This window comes from Cebus imitator, unplaced genomic scaffold (genome assembly GCF_001604975.1).
Source record: "Cebus imitator isolate Cc_AM_T3 unplaced genomic scaffold, Cebus_imitator-1.0 Scaffold56, whole genome shotgun sequence".
In the NCBI taxonomy this organism is placed as follows: Eukaryota; Metazoa; Chordata; class Mammalia; order Primates; family Cebidae; genus Cebus; species Cebus imitator.
In genome coordinates, this window is record NW_016107371.1 from 1,862,791 (window position 1) to 1,887,994 (window position 25,204).

General features: G+C 46.3%; 1 protein-coding gene across 1 annotated transcript; it reads right to left on the reverse strand.

The window, feature by feature from the left end:
* Positions 1 to 925: 925 nt before the first annotated feature.
* KLF10 (Kruppel like factor 10) lies at positions 926 to 8,048 on the reverse strand. The gene is made up of 4 exons (XM_017528914.1): positions 7,711 to 8,048; positions 4,314 to 4,547; positions 3,298 to 4,210; positions 926 to 2,521 (listed from the first exon to the last, which is right to left on the reverse strand). The coding sequence occupies exons 1-4, from the start codon at positions 7,744 to 7,746 to the stop codon at positions 2,262 to 2,264; spliced, it is 1,443 nt and encodes a 480-aa protein (XP_017384403.1). The 5' UTR covers positions 7,747 to 8,048; the 3' UTR covers positions 926 to 2,261.
* Between the last annotated feature and the right edge of the window lie 17,156 nt (positions 8,049 to 25,204).

The window sequence follows — 25,204 nt, forward strand, 5'->3', positions numbered from 1 at the left end:
TAGGTCACTGGTTAAGTTGGGCATTGTGGAAGATGTTCTCCTGACCACAAGGGGATTTCAGTGCAAGCTAAAATAGTAATCTACAAAATTATAGTCCTATACACCAAGTAGCATTTATAGCCCTTAGTTCTTTCTACTGATGAGTGACTACCAAGTGTTTCTCTTCAGAGGTGGATTACTTTTCATGCAGCTTAAGTACTAGTGTTTACTGTGTTTAAGGTTATCACTCAGTTGAGTTAACTTCTAGAGGTGAGCAATTTACTCACTATTTAATAAGTCAGCCTTCTTTTCATTTACCACAGCAGTTTCATTACTTGTAATTATTCACTGTGGCATTCCCTTTAACTTGAATACTACTTAACAAGATTTTGCTAAGAGCTGGGGCTATTAGCAAATCATCAAAATATTCAAGAATGTTTAAAAATTAGCACTTTAGGAGGCCAAGACGGGCAGATCACTTGAGGTCAGGAGTTTGAGACCAGCCTGACAACATGGAGAAACCCCATCTCTACTACTACAAAAATTAGCTGGGCATGGTGGTGCACACCTGTAATCCCAGCTACACTGAAGGCTGAGGTAGGAGAATCGCTTGAACCTTAGCAGCAGGGGTTGCAGTGAGCTGACATCATGCTACTGTACTCCATCCAGCCTGGGCGACAAAGTGAAACTATGTCTTGAAAAATAAAAATGTTTAAAAATTAAATATTGTTTCTTAGAACTGCCTAGTTCACATATTACCTCACCAAATAGATATTTGGCCTCACATCGTATACCCTCTAAATTGATTCATGTTAAAGACATATTCCTGCTGTTCTAAATTCAAATGAGGCCCTTAGAGAAATTCAGACACTAACTCCTTGGATAATATAAGTGATCAATGTCAAAGTGAGAGAATGGTTTTTAAGAAATGCAATGACCAATTCTGTATACCAAAGGAAATTCTTTATTGTAAACAAGATATAAAGTACAACAAAATAATGTGCAAATTGTAAGTCACAAGAATTTTTTTTAATTAAAAGAAAACTTTTGTTTTCCAAGGGTCCGAGTTTTGATGTCAGAAGTCTACACCCAATATACAAAAACAATGTTAAACGGGAAGATATAGTGACATTTTTCACTATATATTTTAAACAATTTACTTTTGTTTTGCCACTGTGTATATCATCCACTATATAACAGAATAAAAGAGAAATACTGTTAACAAAAGTGAATGTTCTAATAATAATTTTTCTACCCACCTACCTCCACATCCCCAAAAAACTCCTATAAATTAACAGGACATTTGTCCACCTGTGAATAATGGTCACTAGTTTTCTAATTCAATAAAGCACACATTATATCCTCATAAGGGTACTTTACTGATGACATAAGCCATCTTTTTCAGCAAGTTATCTAAAATTCTTAATATCCCTTTTTTATAATATATATTTTCATCTTCAGATTTTTTTCCTAAACAAAGTGCAGTGTATCTTAGAGTCTACAAAAAACACATCGGTATACAATTTTCGAATCTACACAAGAAACTGCAGGCAAACTAAAGTTCAAAGCATAATGAAATGCCTAGATACAGTCATTTGTTAAACTTTCAAAACAAAAATGCAAAAACAAATTGTAGCTATGCTTCAAAGCAATTAAATTAAGGAGGATTCCAATTCTTTGGGCCCTCTTAGCAATATACAGCCGTTTAATTCCAAATATTCACAATAGTGTAAAAATGATAGTTCTAGATATATTTAATCACTACATCCACGATGTTGACTGGAAAGACTGGGAATAATAAAGAAGATAACTCTAGAAAAAGATGACAATATTTGTAATAATACAAACTGATTTTACATCTCCACCTCTGTACCGTAATGTTTATTTCCAGCTTCCATATTCTTGAAACCAGTGCTTCAAAAGAATCACATTGAAAAGTTGGTCTCAAGTATAAACAGCAAAAGTAAAGTAACAAATGTGCACACAAATTCAAAATCTGTGCTACCTGTGTTGACCTCATCCGAAACCTTCAAAAAATATTCAAAGGAATAAAAGCTTTCTCATCTCTCTTATGTGATAAGAAATGAAACCTGCCATTCTGTGACTTGCCTGTGGCCAAAGCCCTTTTTGTCACCTAACCCAGGCTGGGCCTTCACGCCAGGCTGTGGGCTTCTGCTTTAAGCCCATGTTGGGGGGCCACAGACTTGCAGTGGAAGCATTTTTACATCACCACTGGCTCCGCTGAGACCAAAGTTAGTTCTGACTCTTCACTTTCCAGTCCGTCACTGTGTGGGAGCAGGGGCTGGAGGCAGAGCAATGTCGTTTAGCTTGCTCACTTCCATCTGCCAGTTTGGTAGCTTCTTGGCTGATAGATGGCGCCGGGCATGCTTGGTCAAATGGTCACTCCTCATGAACCGCCGGTCACACATGGGGCATGCAAATTTCTTCTCACCCGTGTGGGTTCGCCTGTGTCTGGACAGTTCATCAGAACGGGCAAACCTCCTCTCACAACCTTTCCAGCTACAGCTGAAAGGCTTTTCTCCTAAAACAAAGAAATACAAATCATTGTTATGCATAAGACTGCTGTAAATTATATGTTCACTTCTATCTAAAAGTGTATGAGGAAATGCATTTGAAATAATAAAAGCTAATATAAGTCAATAAACTGTCAAATGAATATGAGATATTTATTGCTCCAATTTCAACTTGTCACTCGATCACATTTACAAAAATCTACCCCTCATGAAATAAGGCAGCTGGGTGGGGTGGTATGCACCTGTAGTCCCAGCTACTCAGAAGGCTGGGGCAGGAGGATGGCTTGAGCCCAGAAGTTTGTTGAGACCAGCCTGGGCAACAGAACAAGACCTCATCCCTTAAAAAAGCCAAACATGAAAAGACTTCCTGACTTCAACTATGATTCAAAGGCTTTAAAGATACCTTACTAAAGTAACTACTCAGACATCTACAGAATCATCATTTGAGAAACTGAAACAAAAGCACCCTGATAAAGTTTTTGTTTACATACTCAGTTATTTTTAAATTATTTGTAGAGATCAGGTCTTACTATACTGCACAGGCTGGTCTTGAACTCCTGCACTCAAACAATCCTCCCACCTTGGTCTCCCAAAGTGTAGGGATTATGGCACTTGTGAGTGGCCTCCAATAAATAAAGCCTTTTGGAGGACCTTGCACTGGTAAATACCATCTGCTGAACTTGCTAGGGCAAATTTTTCATTATCATGCTGGGTTTGCATGTGTGATCACAGCCAAAACCTCTTCATTTAAACATTAAAGACATAAATAAGAAATGGCTGGTACCTGTGTGCGTTCTCGTGTGGGCCTTCAGATGGGAACTTTTAAAGTACGTCTTGCCACATCCTGGGTGGCTACAGATGTGACTTCTTATCCTTGATGAGTCAATCTGAGGAGTGACTTTTGCTGCTGAAGGCGAAAGCCCAGGAGCAGGGGCAATGGGAGAGAGTCTGGTGCCATTTGGGCTCACCACCGGAGGCTTTGAGCTCTGCACAACAGGCTGGGGTACCACAAACATGACTGCACCTTTGGGGACTTGTGTGCCCATGAACACAACAGGGGGACAAACGGCTGGTGGCTGGCTGGGAGGAGTGCTGGGAACGACTGTTGTCACAACAGGGTTGTTGGCAGGAAGGGGAACCATCTGACAGATGACCGGCATAGGTGGCACTCCCCCTGCAGATACTGCAGGTGGAGAGACCAACACTGACTTCTGCTGTGGGGACACAGGGGCTGGCTGAGACCTGCAGATGACCGTCTCTGAGGAAGGCACGGAAAAGTCATAAAGTGCAGCACTTGCTTTCTCATCAGCATCTGCCACTGTGTTTTTCTCACACTTGGATCTGTTTGGTGACACAGCAGCACACGGTATGTTCTTTCTTGCAGCCTCAACATTTAGGTGGGTTCTTCTTCTAAAGGAATTGTCCTGATAGTTGAGGATGCTTGCTGCTTTCACTGGGCAGGACTGGTGGTTACATAGCTGGGCATCAGCTGTATGACGAATCACACTTGTTGCCTGAGCTTTGGGGAGTTTGGGAGCAGATACCGGGCTCTTTTCCTCCTCTTTGAAAGGTGCAGCAATGTGAGGCTTGGCAGTATCTGAGAGTGACTTGAAGTGTACAGTAGATGGCGCTGGTGCCATCAGATTTGACACTTGAGAGGGTTCAAAGTCAGAAGGACTGTAAGGTGGAGTCAAACACTAAAGAAAAGGGAAATATACGAGCATAAGAAATCTATGGTCCATTATGTAAATTTCAAGAAATTCTATCATTTACATCTATCTTAAAAACAATAATACTTACAAATGCTGGGATTGTATGAAAATCAGGTGTTCCCGGAAGCAGATTCTCTTCCTCTGACAAATCAGATACTGGTGTAACAGGTCTGTTTTCCACATATTTCTTAAAATCAGACTTCCAACTGCAGCTCATTGACATAAGTGCTTCTACAGCTTCAAAATCACTTTTCTCTGCAGTTTTGTTCCAGGAATACATACTCTCTTTTGATCTTTCAGAAATCATTTCCATTCTTTCCTCCTATAAAAACAAAAGAGGAAAGCTTATAAGCATATTTTTTGCCATCCAAATGACATAGAGAAATGAGCAAATATTCTTGTTTTTACAACTCACACAACTTTCCAAGTTAAAATCAGAAATAATTTTCTTCTCACCCCTACTCTGATACGAAGTTCAGCTACACTTGTGAGGTAGGTAACCGAAACCTCACAGTGGTGGCAATAAAGTCTTCCTCATTCTTTCTCCAACACTTAGGCTTTAACACTGATATCTGTTCATGGAAGAGAGACACACCTATTACCACTAAATGGACTAAGATTATCAATGCATTTGTGATCCAAAAAGAGAAGTATTTGGCTAGGAAGAAATAAAAGTTTTATATAGACTTTCCAGAGTAGCTACCTGCAACTAGAGTCATACAAAATAACTAAGGGAGGGTGCTGCAAAAATTTATCTTTTAAAATATGACAGGTATGGTATGAGGTCTTTTGAGGTACAAATTCCTGATAGAAAAAAACAAAGCCAAAATCTAATAAAGACAAAACCTAGTAAAGCTCTGGCCTGTTGTTATGAATGTATTGTTGAGCCTTACCTTTGGAAAGTCACTTTGCACTTTGGGATAAAAATTAAAAAATAAGGGATTTCTTAGGCTATCTTTCAAGTTGAAATTGTATTAAGATCTAAAATTATTTGATAATTTGATTATGGTAAAGAAAGATCAAATGAAATATGTAGAAAAAATTCTACTGCTTATTTTAATCAACTTTCAACTTCTTCATATTTGTGCTCCCTTTTACTGAACCTATTTGACACAACGGTTTGCCATGCTTACCTACAACTTAGCTAATGCAATACTACTAAAAACTGGATAATCAAAAAAAAATTAATATTCGACTTGGAATTTGCAAAAACCGACTTTAAAGATTCAGCACGATCAAAGTAGAATCTATTTTAATTCTTGAAAGAATTAAAATGTGCTGCTTAATGACAAAGTAACAGCACATGCTTTGCACTTATTTGTAGAACTGCTACCTAACGTTTTACATTAAAGTTCTTTTTACTACACTTTAAAAAATGGCACTACCCACTATTTCTATTTTCCGTTTTTTTAAAAAAAAAACTGTCCAGACTCGTTTGGTCAAAGTAGAGATTGTGTAAAAACACCAAGAAACATTCTTTACACGTTGCAAGGTATTATTCTCAATACCAGTTTTTCAAAAATGCATGATGCCTCCGTGTTGAAATCCTAAGAAAACGAGCCATCGCTCTTGAAATATCGCTAACAATGCAATTGCATAATCGGGCCCGCCTTTATGTAAGCTGCAATGGACAGCGCGCTTGTGACAGCCCCAAGACGCCAATGCGAAGAAAGGAAAAAAAGGCAGGCAGCAGAGAAGGAGAGCGTGAGCTGGGAAGGACAGGAAGGGAAACAGGGAGGGGAGGAAAGGGAGTGGGGCGCGAGGCAGGAAAGGGAAGCAAGGGCGGAGGCGCGGGCGGGGGAGGCAGACGAGGGGCGGGGGCGGACGGCGGGGGAGATCCTTGCTGGCGGGGACCGACGGATGGGGCCGCCCTAACCTCAATGAGGCTCGCGGGTGAGTCACTGGGAACATTCCTCGCCGCTCGCACGTCCCCGCGCCCCTGCCCCCGCCATTGGCCGACCGGCTCGGCGGCCCGGGCCCGGATTGGCTATGCGGCCCGGGGAGGGGGCGTGGGGGAGGAGGGGGCGAGGCATGTGAACAAAGCGTGATCAGCGGCTGCTCCGGGCAGCGCAGGAAACGTGAACTGGGAATTGCCGCGCCGTCACCTTTCCCCTACTTCCTGAGCCCGTTGGCCCCCGTCCGCGCCCAGCCTGGGGGAGGGGCCGCGAGCGCCGCCGCCAACCGCCCCGCCGTGCGCGCCGGGCCCGCGGGGAGGGGAGGGGCCGCGGGCGCCAGGCTCCGGGAGGCGCCCGCCCCTTCCAGCTCCCCGCGAGCCGCCGTTCCCTTAGGAACCGACAGCGGGGCCGGGCCTCGCTCCCGCCCCTGGCGGAGGCCGGGGCTGGGTCACTCGGGGACGAGAAGCTCCCTGGGCGCACCCGCTCCCGGCCCACCCCCAGCCTCCGCCTCAGCTGAGAGAGGAGGAGCCGGGTCCCCGCGGAAAACCCGGCCGCCGCCCTCCTCCCGCCGGTAGCCCCCGGGGACCCGGCAGAGTCCTCGGCGCTTCCCGCCCACGCGGCCCGCGGGACCTCAGACCACCCCGTCTCCCCTTGCAAACGCGGAGCCCCCTCCCCGTGACTTCCGGCAGCTCCGGCCCCCCTCCCGCCGCGCGTCTCCACGGGTTCCCAGACGTGCAGCCCCCACAGGCCCCGGCTCCAGACGCGCGGCCCCCGCGTCTCGCAGCCCAGCTCCCCCGCCCACTTTCCCGCCCCAGCTGCTGGGTCCCGCTTCCCACCCTCCCGCCCCCGAGGCGGCTCCCCGCCTCTTCCAAGGAGTTGTCAGAAGGCGGCCACCTGCCCCAGCGTTGAGTCCCCCCTCCAGACGTCTGGGGGAGCAACTTGTCCCCCAAGGCGGTCGGCTGGCCCTCGTGTCATCCCCTGCGCCGACGCCAGGAGCCCCTTCCCCCAGCCGCGGGCTATCTGTTGAGCCGCCCCCGTCTTCCAAGCCTGCGTTCAGACCCCCGGGATGGTAGCCCACTCGCCTCTCCTGTGGACACCCCGCCTCCCGAGCGCTTGCGAGCAGCCCCCTCCTACCCTGGCTTGGGTTCCTGATCCAGACCGGGCATCTCTCCCCGGCGCCAGGTGCAGGGTAGCCCCCTTGTACCTCCCACGACTCCCCTTCCACCCCGCACCCCAACCTCACTGCAGGGCGACAGCCCCCTCCCCACTCCTCCCCACTCCAGTCACCCTCCTCCTCACCTGCCCTCCCGGGTCTCTCTGCGGAGCTGCCCCTTACCCTCCTCAGTACATCTAGAGCAAGACCCCGTCTCCGTCTCCAGATCCCAGCTCCCCTCTTCGACCCCCTCCCCAACACACACGCCCTCACTAATGCCCATAGTCTGCAGGCAGGAAGCCCCTTCCGTCCCCAAGACTCTGCTGCAGCCCTGATTCTCAGGCGTGGCTGATGTCAGGGGCTCGGGGTTCGCGCCCCCTTTAGTCCCCTAAACACGACTACGCGAGGAAGCACAGGGGCATCCCCAAATGACTTACCGCAGTCTGCTGGAGAGAGGCACCGAAGTTGAGCATGGTTGGCTGCTTGGCCGCCGACGGCGAGCTGACTGGCTGCTAGGCTGCTGGCTGCCTGGCCACAGACGGGCGCCCGGAGACTCTCGACGCCGCTCCCGCCGCCACCGCCGCCGCGCTCCGCGCCGTCTGCCCCCTCCCCATTCAGGTAGCCTCTCAGCCTGCCCCGCGCCGCGGGCGGGGGCGGGGGCGGAGCCTGAGGCCGACCAATCAGTGGCAAAGGTGTGTGAGGCGCTGGCCAATGGGCTCGCGGGGCCACGCGTGATCAGCGACTGCCCGGCAGCGTGAAGCTGGTGTCAGTGGAGCGTGTACACAATCCCCGGCAGCGTGTTCCCTCGGCCCTGCCCGGGGGAACTCCAGCGGCCACCTGATTCAGTGACGCCCCCTGCCCCTCGCCCACACTTGGCCCCTCGTCCCCCGCCCCTGCCTAGAGAGGCGGTGCCGCGGGCAAGGAGGCGCGGCAAAGGCAGCGCGCCCAGGCACTGCGGAGGCCCGGCCCCACGTGTGGGGTGGGGAGGGATGCCCGCTCCGCCCCGTCCCTCCGCGCCGGGCCTCTGCTCAGCCCGCCACAGAGTGGGCGGGACGCCGGGCAGGCGGGGGAGGTGGCGGCTGCCAGCCAAGGTGCGGGAGCCAAGAGATTTGCATTGGAAGCGCCATCCGCTTGCGCGTCTGACGAGGAAGCAGAACCCGGTGACCGACTGAGCTGCATTTCTGAAGCATTTGCTAGGTTTTGCCTCGCTGAGCCTCGGGGAGCACCCGGGCGCGGGGCGGAGGACCCTGTCACAGAGCCGACACCTGCTCGAGCGCCCCTCCCCCGCCCACGCCGGGCCGCGGGCTTGCCCTCCCCATCTGCTGCGCCCACAGCGCCTGCCCGCCCCGCCCATCCTTCTTCCTGGGCAACCCAGAGGATGGCGTGAGGACTCCTGGAAGCCCCGAGGACGGGACCGGGGGCGTGGTGGGGAGCCGTAGACCGGAGTTTTTATCCCCCTTGGGCGCCGACACTCGGCTGCGGAATCGAGTTTGAGCTCGGTGTAGTTGAAGTTTAAATTGCAGCTGTTTCAAAGGTAGACCCCACCTCACCCCCACCCCTGGACCAAGACCTCTAGAAGCGTCCTGCCTGGAAGCCGCTTGTGGCGAGGGGTTTCCTGGGGTCTCCAGGTTCCCACCGGAGCACGCCTGGAGGTGGATTTGCTGGCGGTCTCCTGAAACCGCCACCACTACCGCCCCACCCACCCGCTCCAGCCAGTGGGAGGCTGGCTGGGTTTCTGAAAGGAAGCCGCCTGCGTGCTGCGCCCGGGGCTGGGGCTGGGGCCTTCTGATCAGGAAAGCCCATGGCTCTGCTTTGGCATGGATTTGCCCCTTTTTGGCCCTTTGTGCATGATCACAGCAGCTGTTGTTGGAGAGGAAGGCAGTGACAACGGGGCTTATAGCAAATCAGAGATCTTACCTCCTTTGGACAGGCTGAACTTAAGGCAAAAATCACTGTCCTTCCTGCGAGCACTCACTTCTCTGTAACTGAAAGACTGGTAATGCAAATAGCATTAATATCCCAATAATCAGAATAAGCATAAAAAGGGAATGAATTGTTTTAGAAACTGCCAATGCTATGCGTATCTTTCAATTTTTTTTTTAATGTATCTAAGGCCCAGGCTAGCGAACAATAGCAATAGTAATGATAATAATACCCTCGGCCAGGACCAGAGAGGCCGGGGACTTCGGGGATGAGGACAGAATGGCCTCCTGTCACCGCCCCTCCCGAGTGTGCTGGAGAGGCGCCAGCTCAGCAGCCCAGCAGTTCTTCCTGCCTCTCCCCACCCCATGTCCCTGCTTCTGTCTGCGGGGTGTCCCTCCCCACAAGCTTCCTTCCGCTTGGGCTGTCCCATCCTGTTGACCCAGCCTGAGGGCTGGAGCAGCTGGCCCTGGACACTGCAGCGGGAGAGGAAGCTCCTGTGTGCCCCTCCGGCAGGCCTACCTTCCTTCCTGTCAGGGCCCTCCCCTGGGGTGGCCTCTGCCAAACCCTCTAGGCCAGAACCCTGTCCCTTCCTCAGGAATGTGAGGCCTGCTGGCCTGGCTCCCCAGCGGGCAGAGAAGCAGGGAGCGGTCTTGACTTGTGGGAGTGATTCAAAACAGGAAAGGAAAGAGAAAAGGGGTAGGAGGAACAGTGTGGTAGTGGCACAATTCCTAGAGATTCAGAGAAAGATATTCCTCAGACTCAACATACCCAAAACTGAAATTGCTGTTTCTACCCCTTCCCGGATGCACACCTTGTCTCCTTCAGGCCTTCACCTTCTCTCTCAAAGCCCTGGATCTGATTGGTCCCCAGGACCCAGCAGTTTTGCGTCAGAAATGTCTCCGTCCTCACTTTCCATTTCTACCCTCCAAGTATTGCACTAGGTCAATCTGTCATCAAGTCTTGCTCAGATTAAACAATCTGCAATCCCCCCACCCAACGTCCACCCACACCCCAGCTTGTTTTCCACGGCCCAAACGCCACACTGTGACTGGAATGGCTTTTTAAAAGTCATGATCCAGTCATAACATTCTCTCCTTAAAAATGATCCATGGCTCCTGTTGCCAGGAGATGAAAGGCCATTCAGTTCTGAGCTGTCCAGTCCATCTCCAACTATAGGACTCTCCCAACCCTCCCCACCTTGTCTCCCATCCAGACTTACCCTTGCCCACAGCCACAGCAAACCACTTGCTGTTCTTTAAACATACAGTGCATTTTCATGTCCCCGTGCCACTTCCTCATTCAGGAAACACTGTGTTGCACATGCCTCTGTTAGTTTATCCACTCCAACAACTGTTTGTTGAGCATCTACTATGTGTTCTAGGCACCGTTCCAGGGACTACAGCAGTGAACAAGACAGGCCAGGGGAGACAAAGTACACATCACATACACACACACACACAAGTACTATGAAGGTGAGTTCCCTGCAGTGCATCAAGATTGTAACAGGATAATATTGTGATTGGACAACTGGTTTGGTATGAGATAGAGGAGAGCTTGCTCCAAGGAGATGTTTAAGTTGAAAACCTCATGAGAGGATAGGAGGATCCTGGGCAACTGCAGCTAAGTAGAGTGAGCAGCTAAGGCAGAGTCTTATAGCAGGAAGGAGCTGGCCGTGTGGGAGGCAGCGTGGCTAGAGGTGCAGAGGGTGTCAGGGAGAGTGGGAAGGGATGAGGTTGGAAAGCAAGGTAGCTGGAGAAAGACTACTGAGGAAATTATAGGTCATGATTTGAAATAGGGATTTTCTTTAAAGTACAAGGGGAAGCCATCTACAAGAAATGTACATTTGTATCCCTGAAGGCCCCCTTTGCCTTCCTGGCTTTCAAGGTCTTTGTACCACTGTTACCTTGTTGAAGGCTTCCTTCATAACTCCAGGATGAATTGATGGTACTCCTTTGCTCCCAGAGTACACTGTCCACAGCTTCATGCTGGGAGTGGAGCAGTTATTTTGCAAGAAACATTTTTTATAATACTGAATTGTGCCTGTGCTCCACCTAGATCTGAACTTCTAAGACGGTGGTGATCATGTATAATCATCCATTTGTTTTTGAGCCAGGGTCTTGCTCTGTCACCCAGGCTGGAGTGCAGTGGGGTGATAACAGTTCACTGAACCCTTAGCCTCCTCTGCTCAAGTGATCCTCCCGCCTCAACCTTTTGAGTAGTTGAGACTACAGGTGTGTGCTATGACACTGGCTGATTTTTTTTTTTTTTTTTTTTTTGAGAGAGAGTTTCACTCTGTTGCCCAGGCTAGAGTGCAATGGTGTGATTTCAACTCCCTGCAACTTCTGTCTTTTGGGTTCAAGCGATTCTCCTGCCTCAGCCTCTGAGTAGCTGGGATTACAGGCACCTACCACCTTGTCCAACTAATTTTTGTATTTTTTGTAGAGATAGGATATCACATGTTGGCCAGGCTGGTCTTGAACTCCTGACCTCAAGTGATCCACCTGCCTTGGCCTCCCAAAGTGGGATTACAGGCATGAGCCACTGTGCCCAGCCTTGGCTGATTTTTTTTTTTTTTTAACTATTTGTAGAGCTTAGGTCTCATTATATTGCTTAGGCTGCTCTTGAACTCCTAGGCTCAAGCAATCCTCCTGCCTTGGTACCAGCTCAGCAGCCCGGCAGTGCTTAGATTACAGGCATGAGCCATCACACCCAGCCTATAATCATCTTTTTGATCCATAACTGTTCTATATTGAAGCCCTCAAGATTTTTTTTTTTTAATGGAGAAAGCAATTATAGATTGTCTCTCACTACCCACTGGGGTTACAAACAGGATGTGTGCAAACACCTAGGTGGAAGTGTGGGTCCTTCTATGCCTTTCCCTTAACTTGTGTCATTGCAGGGTCAGTGGAAAACCATCATCTTGGACGTGTATATGGTTTGGATATGGCTTGGCTCTGTGTCCCCACCCAAATCTCACCTTGAATTGTAATCCCCATAATCCCCACTTGTCTAGGGGGAGACCAGGTGGAAGGTGACTAGATCATGGTTGCAGTTTCCCCCATGCTGTTCTTGTGATCGTGAGTGAGTTCTCATGAGATCTGATGGTTTTATAAGGTAGTTTTCCCTGGTCTTGCTTGCACTCCATGTGCCTCTTCCCTCTCCAGCCATGCTGGACTGTGAGTCAATTAAACCTCTTTCCTTTACAAATTACCTAGTGTTGGGCAGTTCTTTATAGCGGCGTGAGAACAGACTAATGCAGCATGAGTAAAAGAAAGTCCTTGGGGCTGGACGCAATGGTTCACGCCTGTAATTCTGGCACTTTGGAAGGCCAAGGCAGGCAGATCATGAGGTCAGGAATTTGAGACCAGCCTGGCCAACATGGTGAAACCCCATCTCTGCTAAAAATACAAAAATGAGCTGGGCATGCTGGTGGGCACCTGTAATCCCAGCCACTCAGGGGGCTGAGGAAGGAGAATCACTTGAACCCAGGAGGTGGAGGTTGCAGTGAACAGAGATCACACCATTGCACTCCAGCCTGGGCAACAGGACAAGACTCTGTCTCAAAAAAAAAAAAAAAGAAAATCAGTCCTTGGGCAGCAGTAAGTAGTACTTTAGATAGATGCTGACCCTTCCTGCTCATGCTACTAGTTTCTCCTTAGAACAGAATAATGAAGGAAGTGACAGGGGAGCTGACATGTAAAGATCTCTGAGGTCAGTTACAAAGGTTAGAACACATTGTACCCACCAGCCATTTTCTCTTTGTTCCTTGCAATCAATGGATCTCATCACCATTCATCTATTTATTGCCTCACCATATATCAGGCATTAGCTGAACACTGAGGAACAACCATAAAAATGACACCATTCCAGTATCGAAGAAACCGCCAGTATAGTGGGAGAAGTAAATAGGAGAGCCAGCCATCACTATAGAGTCTAACAAGTGCTAAGATGAGGTATGCACAGGAGGGCCTGTGGGGGCCTAGGAAGGGTCAGGGAAGGCTTTTCCCAGTTGATCTATAAACTGGAGGAGTAAAGGGATGGAGGTGGAGACTAGACAGAGCCTTGGGATTTAGGATGCTCTGAATTATCTGGATCACAGATCTGAAAGGCAGGATGAGGAATTTAGGCTGTTAAGGAAAGCAGCCCAGAACATGAAGGGCCTTTACATGCCATGCTAAGAAATGTAGAAGTGGAGCTTTCATCCTAAGGACAATGGGGAACTGTTGTAACAGGGATGATGGTATAGGAAGTTCATTCTGGCCCAGCATGGAGAATGGACCAGAGGAGTAAGGGTCTGTCGCCATTCAGAAGGCTTTTGCAGTAATGCAGGCAGCAAAGATGATGCTGGCCTAAACTAAGAAATGGTGGCAGGTCTGGAGAGGATGGAATAGAGTTGCCAAGAGCAAGCAGCATTTGGTAATTGATTGGATGTAGACATAAGGAAGAGGGTAGTATTGAGAACTGCCAGGATTCTGACTTGATTCACTGTATGAAATACGAAGGGGCCACAGAGAGTTAGTAAGCTGTGGTATAAAGGAAGAAAATACCACATTTCAGGTCTGGAGCCCAACAGAGAAAGATCTAGGCTGGAGATTAAAATTTTGGCTGGGTGCAGTGGCTTATGCCTGTAATCCCAACACTTTGCAGGAGGATTGCTCCAGCTCAAAAGATTGAGACCAGCCTGGGCAACATAGGGAGATCTCTGTCGCTACAAAATGTAAAAAAATTAACCAGGGGTAGTGGTGCACACCTGTAGTCCCAGTTACTTGAGAAGCTGAGGCAGAAGCATTGCTTGAGTCCAGGACGTGGAGGCTGCAGTGAGCCAAGCACTGTACTTCAAGCACTGAACTCCAGTCTGGGCAACAGAGCAACACCCTGTCTCAAAATTAAATAAATAAATAGAAATAAAAAACAAAATGTAGGAGTCATCGGAGTTTTGGTGGCAGTTGAAGCCAAGGGAGTAGATAAAATCCTGAAGGCAAAGAAAATAACCAGCGAAAAGAAGAGAACTGAGGCTGGGGCTCCGGTGACCCACAGGCTGAGGAAGAAGCAGGGGGTAGGCTCGTGACGAAATGCTGGCAGAGGGCATGGCAAGGACTTCTTTCCTGTGTGCGCACTCAGGATGTCCTGGCCTCATGTGGTGCAGACTGAGGATGAGAGGCACACTGGGGCTGATTTAGAAAGTGAAAATGCCAGATAGAGTAGAAAAAAAGAATCTCCTCTGGTGAATAGTATTAGTTATTTTTATTACACGAATTACTATGGTTTTTAAGCTCATTAAATTTTTTTTTTTAATCTTAAACTCTATTTATGGGGTAAATTGTTTCTACAGATGCCCACTACAACACTTCCTGTCCCATGTAACCTTTTCTACTGTGACTTTGCCTTTTCTGCGTCAAGAGGTGAAGTCTATTTCCTTACCCCTTGATTCTGGCTGGCTCTGCCTGTGACTTGCTTTGACTGGGAGAATCCGGGTGGTGCTGTGGGACTTCCATGCGTAGATCTTAAGAAGACTCTGAATTGTCTGTGTTTATCCTCTTGGAAACTAGCCACAAGGCAGAGGAGCCCAGGCTAAACTATTGAATAATGAGAGCACACGTGAAAGAGATGGCCACATGGAGAAAACTATGCACCCCAACCAACAGCCAGGCCCAACACCCCAGGCATGTGACCAGGGCCACCTGGGACCCGCCAGCCCCAGTCACACAGGCCCAGCTGACACCACATGGAGCAGCGATGAGCCATCCCCACCAAGCCTCGACCCACAGAATCATGAACAATAAATATAAGAACAGCCCAGGCATCACTTCCTGCCCCCCCCCCCCCCCCCCCCACTCCATGGGCCAGCTTATGTTCGCAGGAGCGGCACTGGGTTTTGGGCTGGTTTGCTCTACTGCAAGAGATAACTGAAATAGTTGATGTGTGTTGTTTCAGCTCTGGAACTACAGCTACAGTTTTCGAAATACTCATAAGGGTCCTTTAATTTTTTTTGGAATCTAAAATACCTGGGAGAAAGCTCCAGGAGGAGAACTAGAAAAACTAGCATAGTAAAAAGGAAGAAAACTTGGAGCAAGTAAGAAATACATTTTTCTTTTCTTTTCTTTTTCTTTTTTTTTTTTTTTTTTACCTTAAAGAAATGGGAAGTATGGAGATATGGAAGAAAAATATTCCACATCACCACCAAGTACTCTCTTGAGTGCTTTGAGATGGAAATAAAGTGTAATAGGAAGAAAGGGAGTTCACGCTGATGGAGCACCAGCTACGCACGGGTTATTGCTTGGTGCAATAAGAACCTGGAGGTCCTAGTGCGGCCCACTGTATAAAGTCCATGATATAACACTACATTAGGGATTTATTTTTGGTTAACAAATTTAAATTAAATTCCTCCACTCTCCATTTGCTCTTATCTCCCCAAGAGGTGAGTAGCCAGGTAAGTGGTTAAGTGGCTCTGCAAGGTTCCAAGTAGCAGTAAAATATAGTTACTTAACATTTTGATTTTTATCAAAGGAACACAGCTGTAGTCTCTTATTTTTTTAACAAACGTAAAACATACTGATCATAAAAAAATACAAAAAGGAATAAAAAGATGAAAATCCCTGGTAATCCCACTTCCAGAATTAACCTGTACTAACATTTTGATACAAGTATTTTCAGGCTGTTTCCTCTACCCTGTCTTCTCACTCCCCTCTGTGTATATACTATGAAATATGCTATTTTGTAACTTGCTTTTTAAAATTTTACTTTATCATGAACATCTCTTTGCACATCAATAATTATAAAGGTAGGGTTCTTACAGCTTCCTAAAAGTATGAGCTTTTGTTTTTTCTGGATAGACCCAGTAACTTTTACCTTTTCCAAGGTCAGAATTCTGGTAATCTTGCCTGACATCATGGGTAAGAGGAGGGGTGTTCCTTTTCAAAGGCTAAATATCTTCTAGCTTCTTTGTGGGTTATAATCAAGATTATGATATAAAGTTGTAGAAGGGTGAGCAGTCAGCAAAAGTTATGGCTGATGGTCTGTCTGTCTAGCATGTGGCATTTTTTTATTGAAATCTCCTGAATGTTGAGACGATCTTCCAGAAGGAGAGCAAGGGTCATGCAAGTTCTTCCTTGGGGTTCGTCAGCCCCCACTGCCACCAAGCCTGGCTGTGCAGTGGAGTGCCATCTTCTCAGGAGATTCTTTGTTTCCCTCCTGAAGACAAGCATATAGGCCCCCTTTGGTTTTAAGTGCTATGTTGCTACCAATAAAAAAATAAATAAACCCGAGAGTGACACAAACCAACCCAAAACAACAACCAAAACCAGACTGGAGGATGTGATGAAGCTTCCGGAATCTGAAATGGTCCTTTGCAGGTTAATGAAACCCATGAACTCCTTCTCAGAATAATGCTTGTAAGCTCATAAAGTGAAGTTCCTAAGATTACAAATGAAGCCATTATATTGATAACACTTTTATGCAAATATAAAAAAAATAGGTTGGACGAGGTGGTTCGCATTTGTAATCCCAGCACTTTGGTAGACAAGAGGATCATTTGAGCCCAAAAGTTCGAGACCAGTCTGGGCAACATAGGAAGACTCCATCTCTACAAATAATAATGATAAAAATTAGCCAGGCATGGTGGCACCTGCATGTAATCCCAGCTACTAGGAGGCTGAGCTGGGAGGATTGCTTGAGGCCGGGAGGTCAAGGCTGCAGTGACCCGTGATGGTACAATGACACTCCAGCGTGGGTGACAGACTTTGTCTTTAAAAAATAAAAAAGGTTATATGTGTATATATATATATATATATATATATATATATGCACGTACACACATATATATAATGGTAATTTGGCATTATAGTGCTTCTTTAACACATTTGTTATTATTATTATTATTGAGACAGAGTCTCACTCTGTCACCCAGGCTGGAGCACAGTGGCATCATCTCAGCTCACTGCAACCTCTGTCTCCCAGGTTCAAGCAATTCCCCTGCCTCAGCCTCCTGAGTATCTGGGACTGCAGGTGGGTGCCACCATGCTCAGATAATTTTTGTATTTTTAGTAGAGACAGCGTTTCACCATGTTGGCCAGGCTGGTCTCGACCTCCTGACCTCAGGTGATCCCCCACCCTCGGCCTCTCAAAGTGCTGAGATTACAGGCGTGAGCCATACTGCACCTACCTATTAACACATTCAATAACAAGATCTAGTATGGGCCTAACAGCTGAAGTAATATTGAAGTTATCATGAGCATAGATGAGATTTCAAGGTCTGCAGTAGTTGTAATGCAATATGGAAATACCTGTAATTTCTATTAATGACAAAGTCACAGGTCACAGGTGCTGCTGAGTCTAGTGTGGTTTGTTTCCTGTAGTTATAGTAAAGAAAATACAAAGGTATGGTAAGAGGTTAGTGAAAATAAAGATGTTAAATATTTTTCTTATCCAAGATCCCAGACTCCTTGAATTCTGTCCACAGATGCCTTGGGATTCTGAGGAACCCCATGTTCAGCACCCCTGCTTAACCTCCTTTCAAGAAGAAAAAAATGGAACTGGGTAAATTTCACTCAAAGGAGAGACCCACTAATACCTCCACCCACCTCATTACCCAATGACAGTCTGGCTGTCCCTCTGTCTTCATCTGTTCAGGCTGATATAACAAAATGCTATAAAATGGTTAACTTATAAACAACAGAAATTTATTTCTCACAGTTATGGAGGCTAGAATGTTCAAGATCAGGGCACCAGCAGATTCATTGTTTTGTCAGGGCACTCTTTCTCATGGATGGAGTTTTCTCACTGTGTCCTCAGACAGTGGAAGGGACAAACAATTTCCCTTGGGCCTCTTTTCTAAGGGCACTAATCCCAGAGCCCTCATGACCTAGTCACTTCCCAAAAGGCCCCAGGTCCAAGTACCATCACCTTGGGAATTAGGATCTGAATCATAAATTTTGGAGGACACAAACATTCAGACTATAGCATTCTCCAAACTCCTGAGGCTTGCAATGAAGGTAGAGAAGAAGGATTGAGGCTAAAAAGCAGTGAGTATTTTTTGGTCTCAGGCAGGAAATTTGCTTCCCTGAAGGCTGCAAGACGTGCAGACTGCTTCCAGTGGGCAGCTGGAGTGAGGAAAAATGAGGTATGGGGTGAAAGGGATAGAGTTCAAAAATCTGTTTTCATGGAGCTCTTCTGGGTACTCTTGGACCACTTATTTTAACCTGTTCAGCTTCAGTTTCCTCAACTGCAATGTAAGATTTACATTAGACCCAAGGAAATCAGGAGTGTTGAGAAGAGTTTAAGTGAGATGATCTATGTGAACATGTTTGGCAAAGACTGAAGCCGTGCTTCTCAAACTCTAATGTGCATAGAATCCCTTGGGGATCTTGCTCAAAGAAGGATCTGATTCAGTGGTTCCAGGTTGGGCCTCAAGATTCTGCATTTCTACCAAGCAGCATCCCGGGTGATACCTAAGATGCTACCCTGAGGACCACACTTTGAGTAGCAGGGTCCAAACTGCTCTACAAATGTGATGTTTTTTGTTTTGTTTTGTTAGTTTGTTTGAGATGGAATTTCACTCTGTTGCCCAGGCTGGAGTGTAGACTTTTGTATTTTTAGTAGAGATGGGATTTTGCCATGTTGGCCAGGGAGATCTTGAACTTCTGACCTCAGGTGATCCACCTTTCTCAGCTTCCCAAAGTGCTGAGATTATAGGCTTTAGCCACCATGCCCAGCCTTATTATTGGCATTTTAATATTCTACCCAACCCTCTAACCCAAGGAGAATGCCAGCTGAAGATAGGGAGGGAGGCCCAGCTCATGTCGTGAGGCCAGCCTTCTGCTCAGCAGGACACTCTGCTACTTGCAAGTCCACCTGCTCTTTGCTGCCTACCACCACCAGGTCATGAGGAAGACTGGCCACAGCTAACTCAAAGAATGCTTCTAACCAGGTCAGTAGAAACTAGCCAAACATGGCAGGTGGGAGCAAAGGCTGAATGGGATATTTGTACAAATAAAGAAATACATGCAGAAAATATTTTGCATTTGTAATGCTGAATATTTCACAGAATTGCCAGAGAATACAACATATGTTTCATCTTCTGGCTTTTCAAGTAAGATCAATCATTCCTGCACAATTCCTCGAAAGCATCCCCCTTCTCATGGCTCTCATGAGGTGAAGAGCCTTTAATATCTCCTATTGGTTACATTTACTCTAAGCTTCTTTCTAAGAATGACCAGAAGCAGAAAGGAGATAGCAGTCGGTGCAGCTGAGAATGTGGAAGACATTATAGAACTCTTGGGCACTGTTGGAGGGAGTGTCAGCTGAAACCAGTACCACCACTTAGGAAAGCAATCTGGCTTTGTTGAGGTGAAGCATGCAGTCATCCTATGGCCTATGAAAAACTCTGGAATATATATGTCTTCCGAGGAAGTTCTCCCACAAGTTCATAAGGATGCTCATCATGAAATTTGTTGGGGTAGCTGAATGTTGACGGCTGCTTAGGTGCTTGTCACTAGAGAAATGAATTAATAAAATATGGCAGATATAAATGGTTGACTACTAAGTAACAGTAGGAAATAACCAACTGGAAGTATACTGCAGCACTATAGATGTTTAAAATCTAGGGGTAGCTGGGAACAGTATCCCATGCCTATAATCCTAGCACTTTGAGATGCTTGGATGGGAGGATCGCTTGAGCCCAGGAGTTTTGAGACCAGCCTAAGTAACATAGTGAGACCCTGTCTCTACAAAAAATAAAAAAATAGCTGGGTGTGGTGGCTTGGGAGGCCAAGGCACCATGCCTATAGTCCCATATACGTGGGAGGCTGAGGTGGGAGGATCACTTGAGCTTGGAGATTGAGGCTGAGGTGAGCCGAGATCATATTACTGCACTTCAGCCTGGATGACACAGTGAGACCCTGTCTCAAAAAACAAACAAAAAACCACTGAAGGGTAAGGGAAAAATATAAGAAATAGGAAAGGATATATAGCACATTATCATTTTTGTAAAGACATCTCACCTAAAATAATATAACTTTTGTGAGAAAGCATCTATGCATATCTAAAGATATATTAAACATATTAAAGTAGGTACTAGGGGGTGAAGGGAATATAATTAGGGCTTAGAGGTATAAAGGAAAAATAAGTAAAATAAGGGAAGAATTTTGTTTGCATTAATGACAAAGTGCTTAAAAAGTGAGTTTTTAATTCAAATTTCTTCATTTGAAGAAAGACGGAAAGATATAAGAGCAAAATCATCCCTCACACCCCGCCCCCCCACGCCCTCTTCTACCACATGTGTATGGCCTTCACAGTCCAGCGCTTCATGACCTAACCCAAAGCTAGCTTTCCCTCTTGGGTGCCATCTTTCTCACCATTACCTCACAACAGGTCTTGAATTTTTCCTCTTTGACATTTTGTTTTGGCTATAGTCAACTTCTTTCATCTTAGCTTCTTGCTACATCCACCTTTAGTATGTCCCTGGCAGACAGGGCTGAGTCCCATTGTGATGGGATGCTTTAGACAAAGATGTGTTAGGGCCAGGTGTGAGGGCTCATGCCCGTGATCCCAGCACTTTGGGAGGCCAAGGCAGGAGGATTGCTTGAATCCAGGAGTTCAAGACCAGCCTGGGAAACTCCAACAAAAAATACAAAAATTAGCTGGGTGTGGTGGCATGCCCCTGTAGTCCCAGCTACACTCGGGAGTCTGAAGTGGGAGGATCACTTGAGCCCGGGAGGCAGAGGTTGCAGTGAGCCAAGATCGTGCCACTGCATTCCAGTCTAGATGACACAGACAGACCTTGTCTGCAAAAAAAGTTAGGATATGTTAGATCAGGGATTTGTTTTCCCTGGGTTTGGTGACACTATAGATTTGACACAGAACCTTAGGAAGTCCTTAATTATGCTTCTTTCCCCTGTAGCACATTCCACACAGCGTAGTCATCTATAATGCAGGTATCTCTGTTTTCCATTAGTCTCCAAGTTCATGGAGGATCAGAACCTTAGTTACCGACATCCACTACCCAGAACTAATCACATAAGAAGCCTGTCTCTAATAATGTCTGAGAAATGAATGGATTCCCCAGACCCCTAAACTAGGTGGTAGAACAATTTGGCCTCTAACTAACTTACACATCTAATTCAAAGCTTTAATTGGTTGTAGTTTCAAAGTGCTTGTATAATGGTCCTAGACTAAGCCACAAAATAAATATGCGATAACAAGGAGAGTGTTGCCCTAGTTCTGATGTCCTGGTGTATAAAGTACTGTGTACGTATTTCCCTTTCCTTCAAGATGCTGAGGGAATGTATGTGTGTTCCAGGAATGACTGGATGAAACGAAGAAAGGAGCCTGGATGCCATTAAAGTGTTTGACTCTTGGATTCCCATGTTTTGGGATGGAAAGCAAAATCCATTGAAACTATAGGTGAATGCCCATGCAGGAAAGCAATGGGTATACATCACTGGCACCTTGCCTCTTTCTGAAAAATCAAACTTGTCTTCTGTGTAGTCAGATCTGTCGTGCCCATTTCCAGCAGGGTTAGATATGTGCCTGGTTGGCTGCTTACAGGACAACCTGCATTTTTTCCACTATTGGGGTGATAGATACACACAGCAGTGGCCACACCCACCTCCAGCCAAACTGTATAGCTCGTGACTCAGCATCCTGGGAATCTCCGGCCTAGCTCGTACTATAGGTGCACCCATCCTGATTGGCACATTCTCCAGGAGGCAGTCAGAGCCTCTGGAGATCTGGAGGGAGTATGGCCTGGGAGTAGGGAGGAGCAGGCTGTCACGCCTGTGGGTAGAGGTCGCAAGCTGTCATAACTAATGTGGACACGGTGCCCAGGGCAAGGCCTTGGATCTCTGGCACTGGCTTTTCTTGTACTGATCACTTTCTCAAAAGGAAATGTTAATTTAAAAATGTGCTTTCTCACCACTGCCTTTCTCAGGCAGGTGAAAGGCAGTGATGAAAAAGCAGATTTTAAAGGACAGGACATTGTTTCACACCCAGATAAGTGGAATGAAAAGACCCTCACAGCCAAGGGGAGAGCAAGTAGGTGGTGAAACAGATTCATCTATGGCCTGGCTCTAAGGTCTTGTCAGCACAGCAGCGGCGGTGTTCACTTCCAGAAGTCATTTATGGTCTGCTGGGATTCCGGGTGGTTGGCTTCTGCTGCCTGCTGCTCCAGGATAGAATCCAAACTCCAAGCATAATGCAGAACATTTCAACCGAAATTTGGGTATATGGCTGTTGCGGGAGCGATGTTTGTTCCCTGATGCATTCAGCTTTAAAGTCTGCCGTCTGTCCAGATGTAAGCGGGCTGGGAGGACTAGGAACCTGCTGCTCGGAGGTGGTCTACCTCCTCTCTTCCCCACTCCTGGTCCCCAGCCCTCCCTCTCCCCCTTCCTCCCTCACTCCCAGGTCCCCAGCCCACCCTTCCTCCTCCCCTACTCCTGGGTCCCCAGTCCCTCCACCTTCCTCCACCCCCTTCCCTGTCCCTGGCCTTCCCTCCCCTCTGATCCTACTCCCAAGTTCCCCCCCAACCCACCCCAACCCCATCTCCACCCAGTCCCCAGCCCTCCCACCCTCCTTCACCCACTGCCTGCGGCCTGAGTTCACAAAACTCCTTTCATCAGGAAAGACATGTACTTAGGTACTTTTCTTTCAAAGAACAGCAGTTATTTTAGCAGATCTGGACATTTTGCATTGCATCTAGCAGGAGTCAGTAAAGCTTTTCTGTGAAATGCTAGGTAGTAAATATTTTAAGCTTTGTAGCTCATACAATCACTGTTGCCATACTTTCTCTGTCACAACTACTCAACTATGTTACTGCATTGTTAAAGCTACTGTAGACAATATGCAGACAGACCTCAAAAAAGAAAAAAAAATGAAAAAAAAAACTCCCTTCACCTTTTTGGGCGGTGGCTTTTAATAATTCTTGGGATACAGCAACACTAGAGAAGGAATAGGATTAACTGGGAGGAAAAAGTGGATGGGTGAGGAAAAGGGCTGTAGTGAAAGGCGATATAGGTCCTTTTGCAAGAACAAAATTAGGAAAGATTAGCGTATCTCAACCTTGGCTGCATGTTAGAATCACTTGAGGAGGCCTTAAAAATCACCACTTCAGGCCAGGTGCTGTGGCTCATGCTTATAATCCTAGCACTTTGGGAGGTAGGCAGATCACTTGAGGTCAGGAGCTCAAGGATAGCCTGGCCAACATAGGGAAACCCTGTCTCTACTAAAAATACAAAAATTAGCTGGGCGTGGTGGTGCACACTTGTAATCCCAGCTACTCGGGAAGCTGAGGGAGGAGAACCCCTTGAACCTGGAAGGTGGAGGTTGCAGTCAGCCAACATCACACCACTGCACTCCAGCCTAGGTGACACAGTGAGACTCTGTCTAAAAAAAAAAAAAAATCTTCATTTTATCCACATCCAAGACCAATGAAGTTGATATCTCTAGGGGGTGAGACTCAGACATCTGTAATTTTTAGAGCTCTCCAAAGTGATTCCAATGTGCAGTCAAGGTCGAGAACCATTGCTCCAGATTCAGGCAAGACATTAAGGAAATGACGGTGGTTCTGTTTGTCTCTATTTCTTCCTGCTAGTTAGCTAAAGAATTAGGCAACTGTCAGAACGATCACTGGTGCTTGTGCACACTCTCTGTCTTCCCACATCTGAGGATAATTGCTATCAGGAAAGGACATTTAATATGAATCCACTTAAAAAGAGAATCATGATTTTGTAATCAGAGTGAAAAATGTTTGATTGGAGCTTCCTACTGAGAAGTGAAATTAAAAGATAATACAATATATTTTCTTGGTTTAACAAATGTGGATTATAATTGCAACTATGCATTAATTGTTACAAAATGAATTATATGATAGTTACTTTTTTCAATATTCATTTCCTGACAAAATTTTGTATCATAACATCTTTCACTTAGACTTTTAAAGCCTATCATAGAAGAGATGGAGTTTTCCAGTTTTGTTTGTTTTGCAAAATAATAGTTTATCAGTGCAGGCAATGTGGCAAAACCCCATCGGTACAGAAAAATACAACAATAATTAGCTGGGCATGGTGGTGCGCACCTGTGATCCCAGCTCCTTGGGAGGCTTGAGTCCAGGAGGCGGAGGTTGCAGTGAGCTAAGATCGCGCCACTGCACTCCAGCTGGGCAACAGAGCAAGACCCTGTTCCAAAAAAAAAAAAGAAAAAAAAAGAGTTTATTAGTTTTCCTAAAAGCCTCTTTTTATCCTTTGATATTTAAGTTATTTCGTTTGTTTTGAAGGACCTATACGGCACCGTCTTTCTCAGCAGTCTGTTCTTCAATTGTGAGCTGGTCCAAACATGCCAAATCTTTGTCAATGTCTTTGCTTGCAGTTCAAGCAAATTGCCAATATTACTTTTGTCAGCTTCATGAAATCCTGTATCTTTTGCAAGTTTTGCAGCTTCACCCTGAAGGCAATTTACATAATATTTACGTTATGTTTGCTGAATTTTTACAATGGCAAGAGACTGACCCACAAAGACCTAATCAGTGGGGCAGTAGTGTTAGCTGAAGTGATGTTTTAATAGGGATCAGTTTTGTAAGTGACTGATGTATTCGTATTTTCACCACTGAACTTTCTAACTTCAAGGAGTTGGATAATGATAAATAGACATACACTTATTGCATATTGACCCCATATATACACAAAAGAGATAAATGTGCACTGTAAACTATATACTAGTTAACACAGATTATTGTACCTTGTACTTAAATGTGGCATTTCAGACAATGTTACTATTTCCTGTATCTGAAGAAGTGGGCACGTTAACTGAGTTTTAGTGTGGCTTCAGAAAGGAAGTGACTGCTAGATTTTCTCTAGAGTAATCATAATAATCTCTAACACTTATTGTGCCAAGGCTCTGCTCCAAGCTCATTACTGTATTTACAGCAGCTCTCTGACCAATGTGCATAATGCTATCTCCAGGTTGTAAATAAGTTCATGTGGATACTCTATGTTGCTAACACCTTTTTTTTTTTCTTTC